The following is a 14,354-nucleotide window of genomic DNA, read 5'->3' on the forward strand; positions in this document are numbered from 1 at the left end:
GCATTTGCCCTTTTTTGTTTTTGCGTTCTCAAAGACCCCACCCACCGACAACCGTTTGGTGTCTTATATCAAGATACAACTCCTCCGAAATTGATAGAATGGGTCTATTTACAGAATACTCTCCATTCTACTATTACACAATGGCCCCAGCAACTAGCCTTGCTGATTACTAAAGCTCGAGAGCGAGCAACATTCATGACTGGTTTCGACATTCTTAAACTCATCATTCCTCATTCTTTGTGGCAGTGGGAAAAAAATGATTCAGTTCTCCGACGACTTGCAATTTATTTTAGCCACTTATGTTGGTATTATAGATTGCCACTATCCTAAAGACCCTCGCATACAGGGCACATCCATTTTGCCAATCACTCTTCATGATCCCATTTCTTTACGTCCACTCCCTACTGCTCTCACCGTCTTTACAGATGGTAGTCCCACTCGTGGGGTGGTTACTTGGTACAATCTGAACAAATGGCACGTCAAATTTACCTCTCCACAAACCTCTGCTCAACGTTCAGAGCTTGCTGCCATCATCCTGGCTCTTTCTTTATTTTCAGATCAACCACTGAATCTTATTGTTGACAGTCAATATTGTGCTAATCTTGTCCGTCGCATGCCCGACAGTTATGTATCATTCAAAATGGATGCCTCTTTTTATGCTTTACTGTTAACCCTCCAAGGTTACTTGGAGAATCGCCTTTCTTCTCTCTTTATAGGTCATATCCGCAGTCATCAACCTTTTCCTGGTGGTCTGTCTGAAGGGAATGCTCGAGCGGATCGCCATCTTCATTTTTTCTCCACAGCACACTGCAGTCATGAACTTCATCATCAAAATGCACCTAGCCTAGCTCGCCAGTTTCAAATTTCTTTAGAAGAAGCTAGAGCTATTATCAAAAATTGTCCACAATGTTCCTTTTCAGCTCCTACTACCTTTTTTCCTGGAGTTAATCCTCGTGGTCTGGAAGTTAATAGCCTCTGGCAAATGGACGTTACTCACTTTCCCCCTTTTGGTCAATGGTCTAAGCTTCATGTGGTTGTTGATACTCATTCTGGATTTTTGTGGGTCACTGCACAAAAAGGGGAAACTACATCTCATGTCCGCTCTCATCTTCTCCAAGCTTTTGCGGTCATGGGTGTTCCTAAAACTCTCAAGACAGACAATGCCCCTGCTTATACTTCCACCTCCTTACAGGAGTTCCTGACCCTCTGGCATATTGAGCACCTTTTTGGTATCCCCTATAACTCCACTGGTCAAGCTATTGTTGAACGTGCTAATCGCACACTGAAAACTGCTTTAAGTAATCTGACTACAAAAAAAGACGGTATTCTCCGTCATAGAGTAAGCATTGATGAATGCTTAGCACAAATCCTTTACACACTGAATCATCTCAATCTCATCAATAATCCTGCTACAAAAACTTTTTCTTCCAGATTTGAACAACATTTTCGTACTCCTGCCCCACCTTTATCTCGTCCTTTGGTCATATACCGACAACTACCTTCTGATCAGTGGAGTTCCCCTGTGCCTCTCCTTACCTGGGGTCGTGGTTACGCTGCTGTTCAAACAGATTCTGGCCCGGTGTGGATTCCAGCAAAGTGGGTGAAACCTCATGTCGTGGCATCAAGGTCTTCACAACCCAATTCCCAATTTCACACTCACCCTTCAAGGACCGCAGATGCAAACACGCAAACGGTCAGTGACTCGTCAACCTAATGCTCCTGTTACTTGGGGACAAATTAAAGCCTTGAGTCAACAAGCTACAGAGACTTTAGAAAAAGCTCATATTGAAAAGACTGATGATAACTTCGTAGTGGCTATTATTGCAGCGCTTAATGCTAATTCCATTACATTGCTTCTACTGTGTTGTTGTTTGTACATACCTTGTGGACAGTCACAATTACTTCCCACAAAAAATATTTGGGAAGCGTTTGCAATTTCACTGAACCAACTGATTTCTGTCTTTCTCATCAAAAGGCAGTTGGAGAAGTTTTGGCAACTTGCCTGATTCCAGTATGTCATGATCCTAAAGATATGCAAAATGATACTTGGTTTTATTCACAGCTTCCTGTTAATTCATCCTATCGAAATGCTTCTTATGAATACCATAATTGGGGAACACAAACCCTGTTGCCGCCTACTTTGGCAATGCATGTGAGAACCAATCAAATAGCTAGTATCAATATGACATGTGCTCGTATGGTTAATTGTACCCGATCAAATTGTGTTAATTTTGGACCAACTTTGTTAATTGTAGCTCCTACGAAAATGTTTCATATATTTATAAATTTACTCATTTACCCCCTGGCTGGTTTTGGTCATGTGGAATGTATACCTTTAATTATATTCCAGCTAATATATCTGATGGTACTACATGCTGTCTAAGTCGACTCACTATGGTACTTCCCAGTAAACATATTTTATTTTCTAACTCCTCACATATGCGATCCAAGCGTATGACCCTTGCTGCCAATTGCAATGATAATGTTAAATTTCTGAGTCAAACTGAATATCTGGCACTTGCATTTTCATTAATAGGTGTCCCTGCATTGGCAGCGGCAAATGCAAAAAATATTCGTGAATTAGCCTGTTGGGCAATTAAATCAATCAATGCAACCTCCACTGCTATTAGTTTACTTAATGCTGAGCAACAGCAATTACGTCATGGAGTTTTACAAAATCGAGCAGCCATTGATTATCTTTTATTACTTAACCATCATGGTTGCGAAGAGTTTCAGGACATGTGCTGTTTTAATTTATCTGACAATTCAAAGGCCATTGACAAACAATTAGCTTTCCTACGGAATTTAACTACTCATATTACTATTCATAATAACCTACTCTCTGATGTATGGGATCAATTGTGGCAATGGATCCCTTGGACCTGGCTCCGCCCTATTATCCAGTATTTAGTCATTGGTATTTTTGTTTTCACTATTTTTTGCTGTTGTATACAATGCATTCCTAACCTTTTTTCTTTATGTTTTCCTCGTCCATTCGCTCCAACACGTCACTCTGCTCAATATGTTTATAAGCTATTACAAACATCTCCACCTCCATCTCCAGCTGGCACACCACGGAGATTTCATTAAAAAAAAAAAAAAAAAAAAAAAAAAGGTGGAGATGTAGATAGAATGTATTTGGATACAGGCAGCAGATGATGTTTTGTATATTCCTGAGAATCTAGCATGTGATGTTTTTGTTCTTTCCTGAGAAAGTAGCAGAATAGCAGGTGATGTTTGTACATTCCTGAGCAGGTTCACGAGCTGTTCATGTAGAGTTGTTCTTGTAAGCAATGCATGATCATGGTTGTGTAAGCAAAATGTAACCAATAGTAATGATAATACATGTAATATCCATGAATATTCATAGAGTATATAAGAAGGGGATTGACTCCCAAATAAAGGTTTTTTTTTTGCCCAGACACACGAGAGGAGAGTTATTTTGCAACAACTAAGCAATGTAGATCTTTCAGATATTTCAGAAACTGAACCTTCTAGTATAGAAGACAAATCCTTAATGTCGTCCTTGTGATTGTAATTGGCTCCCTGCCATCTTCTCTATTTTATTAAGGGCATTAGATAAATAATAAACTATTAAAAAGAGGAAAAGCTTCTATAGGTAACTTTAAATTCTCAACCAAAAATTTCTTTAAAAGTTCAAGAGGAGATATGCCCAAAGCTTTAGGAAACTTCAACACACAAAGATTAAGTCTCCTATCAAAGTTCTCAATCTGTTCAATCTTGCAGTGGATCAAAACCTTACCCTTCAAAACAGCAGCCATGGTTTCCTTAAGATCTTTAACCTCTAATAGTACATGCTTAACTTGCACAGAGGACTCCATCCAGTCTCCAAAGAAAGGGATAAAGAGTCTACTTTGCCCACAAGGTTAGCCACCTCTTGAGTAGATATTGCAACTTTGAATCGAGCCTTTACAGGGCTTTTCAGATATTCTCCAGTCTCCACCATGGATACTGCCAAGTCTTGCACAGCTCCAAAGCCCTCAAACACAGCAGATATCTCACCACGTTTGGCCCCTTCAATGCAGCGCTCCAAGTCAGCAACTTCCACCTCCAGACACACCGCAGTCATATCCCTTACATCCGCCGGACATAGTGGAGGGTCGACAGCCAGCAGAGTCAACAACGCATCCAGCACCAGTAAAGTGGGCGCTCCTTCACCCACACTGTTTGGCACATTCTGTGGAGGCTTGACGGTATACCACTCCAATCTCTGTTGGACCGGTGAGGAGGTGGTCGCCGAAGAGTGAGCACCTTCAACTATCCCTTCTCTCTTTGTACACAGCATAAGGATCCAGGAAAAGAAGCAAATACCAGAAGAAGGAAAACAGATACTGACCAGCAAAAGCTTATGCCGCCATTTTGGCCACTCCCCCCCCCCCCCCCCCAAACATATAAAAACTTAACACTGATATAAAAAAAAACTGCAGAAGCTACTTTTGGATTTAAATTAAGCACTGTTAAATGACATCATTTGTGTCTTGTCTGTCTTTGATGTGGCAGAAAGAGTCCTGTCTGCTGATCAGACTCCTACCATCTGCAATATCCTTCCATCACATGCACAGCTGCTCAAAGCATCTTGCTGTTACTGCAACAGATTCATCCACTGTTTCTGGCATCAAGGATCATTTCCAACCCTTGACACTATTTTCCTGTTCATCCACTACACAGTGTTAGTACTCTTCTACACCCATGTCTGAAAGACAATCCAATTATCTTCCCAGACGATGTAAACAAACAGGCAACTGAATCTTTGAGAAGGTTGTACCAAAACCAGATCCAAATGGAAAGCTTGAGTCCATCAACATCAACAACTCAAAATCCTCCACTACATTCCCAGAGTATCACATCTGTGAAAATCCCTCCTCCAAAAGAATGAAAATGGATGTTCGCAGTTTTATTTACTTAATTCACTTTTTATCACTATTTTAAATTATTACAATCAAGTAAATAACTTGTACAGAAAAGTAAAACTTCCAACATAATAGCAAAAAAAAAATCACATTTTAATCTAAAAAATAATTGATATACGAGGTTAAACTCAAGTCCACATTAATAGATCCAAGACTACGGATAGTGGAATAATGTCACAAAGAAAACAAAATTAAAGAATATACCCAGCGTGATAACAGGATTCCAACATGGTTTAAATAGAGCTAACTAATCACAAGAACAACATCTAAACTCCCATGACCCGTTTCATTGCAAGAAAAGCTGCAAGATGAGAAGGTTCAAAAACATATACTTAACAGACTGGTATCTACAAGGACATCGCAAGTAAAATTAGCACCAATCTGCCAATCTGAAGTACACCTGGTTTTAACAATGGAATTGCCGAGTTCGCTTCAGACTGTCTCTTGAAATATCCTGGAAAATCTGAATTTTAAAGCCCCCCCCCCACAAAAAAAGTATTTATTCTTGAACATTCTCATCTACCAATTCCTATCTGGCGCTAAAACTACAATAGCAAGCAAAGTTGATACCACTGTTGCCTCCATGTCCGAAAACTCAACACAAAAGACACATCAAGAGATGGACTATTTTGATCCAAATTTTGTTGATCCTCCACAGATTTAGGTGGAATGTAAACTTCCTGTCCACACGAAAGGAACATTGGTGTGCCTGAAAGTGAGACTTCTGACCTTATCATTGACACCCAGGGCAATACAGTTTGCTGTATTGAAATCAAGACTGAGAGCCCCCTGAAAAGGCTTTCGGCTTATCCACCAGCAACCACTGTGGCTTTGTTTCCTCCAGTTCTTTCACCAAGTTATTGAAATCTTTTCCAAACAGCCACTTGCCCAGAAGGGCAGTTTAACTAGACAGGACTTTGATGCTGCATCCACTGCACAATGCCGCAACTAGAGCTGCTGATGTGCCGTAACAGCCAAAGACATACTGCGGATTGTAACCCATATTATGTCATAAATAGCATCCGTCAAGCAGGCCAACCCCACTTCCAGCTGGGCATTATGGCACCCGTCTTGTGTTGCCTACTGTTGATGTCACTTCAAGAACGCTCTTCCATGAACAAGCTACACACTGTCACTTGAACGTCCAAGGAGACCATTTCAAAGGCTTGTTTCAGTGAGTCTTCTAGCTTCCTATCCTGTAGATCTTTTAGGGCAAATCCCCCTTCCACAGCAAAGTGGTCTTCTTAGTGATTGCCATAACCAGGGAGTCTCAGTCCACTCTGGGAAGCTGCAATTTAATTTTCTCCTCCTGAATGGGTAGAGGCGAACCATAGCTCTTCCCAGAGAGCCCAAAGACCTAGTCGGATGCTGCACCAGATCCAAAGATATGCTTGCTGTCGACCAGTTCCCCCACATCCCGCGGGATTCACAGATTGCACACACTGCAATGCCCCAACGCTGGCTGGTGGGTCCCATTCACCCCAACTGTCACAAGAACAGCACAAAGTGTCCCAAACGGTGAGTCAGGATCTCTCCCTTGCACCAAGCAGAACTTGCTGCCTTCCAAGTGGTTCTAATTAGTTGGACTTACAACTACGGGCTGCTCCCCCTAAGCTCATAGTCTCCATAAGTCTTATCACAGATGAGAAAGGCTCAGGACTGATAGTCTGTCTCAGGTAAGCTTTTTATTTTTTTTTTTATTTTTTTTTAAGGTTGTTGTGCTGGAAAAGGAGAGCTCCACAAAAAAACTGGGGAGAGGTGAAGGGTGGGAAGAACGTTTGTGGGGCACCAAAGGTAGGGATCTGAAGATCTCCAGAAATGACTCTGCAGTCTCAAGCAACCCACAAAGCTCAACTGGGGACCAGTTGACCAACTGGACAAGGAGCAAAGCACTCAGAACCAGAGGCTGAAAAGTGTATCCATCTACCTGCTAGAGACAGAAAATACTGAGGAGCTGGACTGGATGCCAACAGAGATGTCTCAGCTCAGTTTTCAGTTCTCTATCTCCAGCTGCTGGTTGGTGGACACAACTATCCCATGGGTTCTGGAACAGTGGGAAGCTACATGATGGAATGTTCCTTTTTATACTTTAATAAAAATATTTAAATGTAAATAATAAGTGTCCGAGGCTTGTGCAGTTGAGGACAGAGCCCTCTGGGAGGGGGTGGGGACAAACTTAGTCCCTGTGTCAATCTTGATCTGATATATCCATGGTTATACTGGTTAAGCTTTCATGCATTACAAGTACCATAAGTTTTACATTTATAATTAAAATTTGGCATGCAGGGAATGATCATCCTTCATAGGTACCCTTAAGATTCTGTTTTTCAAATTCTTCTTAGACCTAATGCTACCAGTAACTTTCAGCAAATGTGTGTACTAACACAAACAGATGAGGAACAACTACAACAGGAACTGCAAAATGTCTGTACTGGAACAACCTTTCATAAAACTGCAGTAACTTGACCAAGAGTTTTAAAATTACAACTCACCTATGTGACCTGCTTTTACTTTAAATGGCACATCCAGTTGACTCTGCAAAGAAAGCATTTGATCTTAGTAAATCATTCTAAGCTTTAATGTAAACATTTTGCAAAAGATGTATGGTAAAGGATGAAAGAGTTAACATGTGGGCTAATACTCAGCACACAGCAGTCGACTGTCATGGCATCGAGGCCCCAATGCTCAAACCTCCAGCGCTGTTCTGAATAGTGCCAAAAAATACCACCGGAACAGGCCAGAAGAACACCACCCTAATGCTCAACACTAATGAGATGCAAATACAGGTGTACTCATAGCATTACGCATTGTGGAGTTTGGAAGGATGGTGCTTTGGCTTGAGAAGATTGTGCTTAACGCATGCGCAGAAGAGTTCCACAGTAAGCTCTGCTCCTGTGCGCATGCGCCCGGTAAAACCCGAATGTGAAGCATGCTGTTTTCTGCAGACTAAACATAAAGCGTTTTTTATTTTTAGTTTGGACACATATTTAGACACAGAAAACACACACCAATGTGTGCTTTCACTGGGCACTTTTGCTAGCATGGAGGCTTTAAGGGTTTACACAGGCTCCCTTTGCCTCCAAAAGCAATCAAAACCGGAGGAATACAAAATGACCTCATTTACGTGAGGCTTGACTACATTTGCACACTATCTACGCTAATGCCTGGCATGCTCGTTTCCCGCACAAGACCCCTCTGAGCATTCTGCGCAGGTAAATGCAGGCACTAGTACAGCATTAATGGCCTCTAGTGCCTGCGTTTACTTTTGAGCACTGGGGCCTTACTGCCACAGGCAGAACGTGGCCTGGATATTCAATGCTGGACCTAATCCAGGCACTGTGATTGAATGTTCAGCCTTGCATTGTTACCAGCCAATATTCAGACCGGTGCCCAGATAACAGAAAATAAGGTAGAATAGCATTTCTGGTGTCCTAACTTCATCCACTTTTTTATCTAGGCATTTATCTTAACATGATCACTAACTCAGGCTTCTCCCTGATGTAGGGGCGTAGCTACGTGGGGCCACGGGGGCCTGGGCCCCCACAGGTTACGCCCTGCCCCCCTCTACATTTGACCCCCCCCCCCCGCATCATCAGGTACCTTGTTTGTGGGCGGGTGGGCGGGGGTCCCCAATTCACGCCAGCTGAAGAGTCTTCCTTCAGCTCTTTCGTTGTGTGATCATCTGTTTCTGATGCCTTACATCCTGCACGGGGCTACATGCACGGTGCAGGACATAAGGCGTCAGAAACAGATGATCACACAACGAAGGCGCCGGAGTCGACCAGCGCTGAAGAAGACTCTTTGGCTGGAGGGGGGATCCCTGCCAGCAAACAAGGTACCTGATGCGGGGCGGGGGGGTTGCTGTTGCGGCGGCGGGGGGGAGGCAGCTAAACAATGCCCCCCCCCCCCCATCGGGCTCTGCCCCCCCCCCCCTCCCGCCGAGGTCTGGCTACGCCCCTGCCCTGAAGATGTCTGCAGACAGCCCTGGCACTTACTGGATAGTTCAGTGGCAGTCTGCCCAGATTTTCAGCAGAGCTACATAGTTAATGTGCTGTTGAAAATCCAATGATACCCTGTCAGCAGAAAATAACTGGCTATTTCTCACCAAATACATAATGGTCTGAACTTTTTTACATAATTACATTTTAATTTGCTGTTCATTATTTTGCATGGGTCCGACACCTGAAAAGTTCAGTTTCTAAAGCACATCTAATTACTTCATATACAACAAATAATTGCTTAACTTTATGTGAAAGACTTTAGTTTTGAATTTTTCGTTGGGTAAAAGAGAAAAGCATATACTTTGAAATTTGTACAGCAGAAAAAATAAAATAGATTTTAATTTACCTATCCAAATGTATTATACCCCCTCCTAAAAAAATGCTTATTTTTATTCAGTGCTTGATAAACTGCCTTTCCAACAAAATCTAAAAGGTTCCACCCAAGGCAATCAACAAAGAAAAACATAAAACTTCTCAAATATATTTAACACATACACAAACACTAAGGGGGTCTTTTACAAAAGATTAGCTCAAGTTATCTGCAGCAGAGCCCATTTTACCTACCTTAATTTGTCTCAGCGAGTCAAAACTTAATTTTGGACTCCTTAATTTCTATTCTTTTTGCTTTCTTCTCTCTGCCTACTTATTTAAATATTGTATTACCACTGGTCTGGCGATCACCTTTCCACTCTATTGTAAGCCACTTTGAGCCCACATCCTGTAGGAAAAGGTGGGGTAAAAATGCACTAAATAAATAAATTTTATTCCTATGGGCCCTGCTGCAGATAACTCAAGCTAAGCTTTAGTAAAAGACGCCCTAAAACAGACCCAGTAGTCCACTTCCTCCCACTATATGGCGATCATAATACCAGAATTACCAAAAAAAACTCCCTCCCAAGTTCTATTTATTTGAGTTGTTTCCAGAATGTCGGGTAAACTATTCCACCCCAATAGAGCCGCTACTGAAAAAGCTCTACAATACTGTTCTCCCTTCAGATTTTCCAGATTTTAATTAAAAATCTTTAAAAAAAAAAAAAAAAAGTTTTTTTTTTAACCAACGATTGCTCTGAATGTAATACAAGGCTGTGTCTCATCATGAAATCTATACTGAATGAAACATGCCTCAGTATCAAAATAATTTGCCGTGTCTACTCCTCCACTCATCGAGTGAAGTACCAGCCTAGTGGTTAGAGCAGTGGACTTTGATCCTGGGAAATTGGATCCAATTCCATTGCAGCATTTGTGACTGTGAGCAAGTCACTTAACCCTCCATTGTCCCAAGTAAAAATAAGTACCTGTATATACTATGTAAATTGCTTTGAATGTAGTTGCAAAATATCACAGTAAGGCAGTATATCAAGTCCCATTCCCTTCCCATTTCCCCTTATATAACAGATGTCCTCCAAACAATTATCAACCAACAATGATCAGCCATATGAGTGGCTGATGTTATGGATGGTTACAAAAAGGAGCAGTGGCGTTCCTTGGTCGGCTGCCACCCGGGGCGGTTCGCCACTGCGCACCCCTCCCCCCTCCCCGGGTACAGCGTCGTCCGTCTCTCCCCCCAGGTGCAGCGTCCTCCCAGCACATCATGCCCCACCCCCCAGTTGCATTCTTCTTAACTGCTGGGGTGCTGGGAGAAGCAGCGCGGCTGTCGGCTCCGCCGGTTCCCTGCTCCCTCTGCCCCGGAACAGGAAGTAATAGCAGAGGGAGCAGGGAACCAGCGGAGCCCACAGCTGTGTGGCTGCTCCCTGCACCCCTCCTGCAGCGTGCAACCGGCGCAGACCGCCCCCACCGCCCCGCCCTCAGTAAGCCACTGAAAAGGAGAGTCTCACAGAGCTCTGGAAAAACAACACTTTTACAGTATTTCCTGCTGGCCTCTCAAAATACTTGTTTCAGGCAATTGGCTTTGCTTTCTCCAAGGACAAGCCAAATATATCAACCACAGAAGTAGGAATCCCTAAGTATTAGCGCCAAGCAATAAATTAAATAAATGTTGTCACCATCCAGCAGTGAAAGCAAAGTTGCTTACCTGCAACAGATGCTCCCAATGGACAACTTCATGTGTGACATCAGACAAGAGCCGAGAATAGAAAAATATAAACAAAGCTCTGGGCTTCTACAGTAGTGCACAGTGCATATGTGGGACCTCCTGTGTCAAACACAGGGCCACCTCAATTCTGTATAAATCTAGCAAAAAATCTCCTTGGGGAGGTTTATGTTTCTCAGGAGTGACATGCTGTTACAGCAAAGCAACTTAGCAACTTTTGTTTTCTCAGAGGAAAAGCAGGGTAACGGTCCTCACACATAAAACCAGTGTCAGACAACACAACCTACAATTCAGCAGTAAAACTTGCGATTTCCTATGCATCTCTGACGGGAGAAACAAGTTTCTCTTGAAGAAACATAGAAATTAATGGAAAATAAAGACTAAGGCCAATCCCATCTCTTAGAGATCTGTGCTTGTCCCTCGCTTTAGCCTTCACCAGCTTGATCTGGAGGCTGTTCCATGCGTCCACTACTCTTCCTGTAAAGAAATAAATTCTGAGTCTACCCCCTTTCACCAAATCTCATCGAGTACCTTTACATGGTGACCCTACTGTAAACAATCTATACTAAACCTCAGAAAGGTGAACACAACATTTCAACTATGATACCGTAGGAAAAAACAAGTGGAGAAAACATGCAAAGCACGGCTCATGAAATTCTTTCAAACTCAACATATATGCATGTGCATAAACACACAGTTCCTTTGCATCTGTGTATGTATATTCATTTAGTCCATTTTGCATATGTGGTTGTGTCACTCTTTGCTTTATATATTTGTTTTGTTTCAAGAGCAATGTCTCCAACTGGGTTAGTGTGGCGCATAAAGGCCGACTGAATTTCAGTTTCGGATTCAGCACCAAAACCGGCCTGAAATCTGGGTTCGTGTTTCAGCCAAAAATGCCAACACATTTTTGGTTGAAACAAACTCCCTGCCCCCAGTCTGTGCCACCACAAGCCTGAGCCAGCCCCATCCCAGACAAAAAAAAAAAAAAAAAAAACCAGACCTGTCCTCCCAGGCCACCAACCAACTCTACCCCCCCCCCCCCTTTGGACTCTCCACAGGCCTACCTTCTAAAAGCCCTGGTGGTCTAGCAGCCCTCTTCAAAGCAGAAGTGATCCCAAGTCACTTCTGCTCCCACCTACTGCATACTGAAAATGGTGGCCGTGACTTCTCTGCCTCACAAGACTTACTGTGGCAGCCATTTTGAGATTGGAAATGGCATGAGCAACTGGGAATTGCTCCTGCCAAGCTGGTTCCAATCACAAAATGGCAGCCACTCTACCTCCCACAGCAGTCTCAAGAGGCTGCCATGGGAAGTCGTAGCCACAATTTTCACTATGCAGTGTATAAGAACAGGAGTGACTCAGGATTGCTCCTACTTCAAAGAGGCCACTAGACCATCAAGGCTTTTAGAAGGTAGGCTCGGGGAAGACCTATGGGTGAGAATAGAATTGGTGGGTGGCCTGGGGAGATTTTTTTTCCCCCAAGGGCAGAGGGCTGGCCCGGGGGAACAGGCAATGGGCTACAGTTTCGGTGTTGGCTTTGATTCTGGCTGCAGATATAAGCCCCAATTTTGGTCACTTTCTAGTTGCGCATACCATGACAGTAATGAACCTCACTCCCAAGCCAGGAGTTATTTGGAATACGATCTGTGTCTGAAATTTACTGCTAATGCTCACTGTAGTGCTTGCATCATGCCAAAAGAGAACTTCCTTCTGGAGTTCATAAGATGTAATATGCATAGGCAACTTATCCAATACCATAGCCAAAAACAAAATTCTGGGTGGGCCAATGAAAAACATGGGTGGGCACTACAGGAATCCCATTCCATTCTCCTCCTTCCCCTCAAATTAAAATTTATAGTACCTTAACAGGGATCCTAAAACCCCTCCAGCTGAAGAAATTCAGAGCCTATGCGATCAACTCAAGTACAGCTGTCAGCGGTCCAAGCATGCTACGTTCTCACGCATGAATTAAGCATGCGTAAGAACTGAACATGGTGTCAGTCAGCAGCAGCATTCTGAGTTGCTGGCAGCCAGGTTTTAGTTTAAAACAATTGTTATTGAACAATAAATTACAACCATAAGTCCGTGTGAGTTTTTCATTTTTTCTTCCCCCCTTTAACCCCTCCCTCCCCCCCAATACCTCTTGTCTTATTCTTCTTTGTTACAGCATCCTTTCTTCTTGTATATTAACAATTTCAATATAACTCCTTTCGCTATAGAATTTACATAATAACATTATGATTAAAGAAGGTCTTACATACAGAACTAATCCCTCTTTATGTTAAATATGTACATATATGTCAATTATTTATTAGCTATACTTCCCTTCCCTCTCCCCTGTTTCCTTCCCTCCCCTTTCCCTTACCCGTACTTCCACTCCCTTCCCCTCCCCCTGGCAGCCAGGTTTTAAGTGATCAGGATTTCTTCAACTGAAAGATATTGGAGATCTCCACCAGCTACATGATTGGTGTGTGCCTGAGGCAAAAGTGGATGGGCCCGGGCCTACCCAAGATCACCTCTGGCAAAGCCCCAGCTACAAACAGTAAGTGTGACAACCTCTGGATCTTTGCCATCTTTAGGAGTTAAGGCTAAACCCATAGCCCAAAGGGTTAATAACAGTACTCAATCAACTGTCAATACAAAACAGAAGTGGTGACAGGGAATGTCCCTGAAATATGCCTCGCTGGAGTGTGGTGTAGATAATGAGTACGGGTGTGCACCTTGAAACTGGACAGGGCAAAAAGGCAAAAGCTGATAAGCATGTGAGCTGGAGACTCATGATCTGATAAGACACTCTTGCATGCAAGCAAGCGTGGGAAAGGGGCAATTATGAACAGACAGAAAAATGTGGTTTAACAGAGAGAAAAAGCAGATGGTATTGAAAGAAAACAGAATAATCTTTGGGGAAGATAATTTATTAAACCTATGTGAAAATAAAGGCTATATAAACAGTTGAAGCTGTGCATTACTTTGGAGAGACAGTGGCAGAGAACGCTTATGTTTAGTGGCGGCTGTTCTCCCATGAGAAACTATTCATTATATCTGTACCTTTATATATCTGTACTTTGGTAAGTAAACAAAAACGATTGCTTTTCTCATACGTAGCCTTCCTAGTCTTTTATCACTTCAAAATATTGTGGCTGGTACATAATTATTTGGGGTGGTGGTAAAAAGACTAGCATTTTAAAACAGTGGCCTGCCACATTTTCATGGTGATGTATTTGATCAACCCAGGATTTATTTTGTACATTTTAAGGCAATTTATTATCCAGGAACCTGGGATGAGGTCCAAGGTCTTTGTTTTGGGAGCAATTTCTCCAAATTGATTATTTTTGTTTCTATTTAAGCAGGTGTGAGTGCAAGCTTG

The 14,354-nt window shown here is 42.7% G+C and overlaps 1 protein-coding gene across 1 annotated transcript in view; it reads right to left on the reverse strand.

The window, feature by feature from the left end:
* VPS13A (vacuolar protein sorting 13 homolog A) overlaps nt 1-14,354 on the reverse strand; it is a 556,982-nt gene that overhangs the window by 509,014 nt on the left and 33,614 nt on the right. The window contains exon 3 of the mRNA XM_030193720.1: nt 7,424-7,466. Coding sequence (XP_030049580.1) covers nt 7,424-7,466 — 43 coding nt within the window. The remainder of the gene's footprint in view (nt 1-7,423; nt 7,467-14,354) is intronic.

This window comes from Microcaecilia unicolor, chromosome 2 (genome assembly GCF_901765095.1).
Source record: "Microcaecilia unicolor chromosome 2, aMicUni1.1, whole genome shotgun sequence".
Lineage (NCBI taxonomy): Eukaryota > Metazoa > Chordata > Amphibia > Gymnophiona > Siphonopidae > Microcaecilia > Microcaecilia unicolor.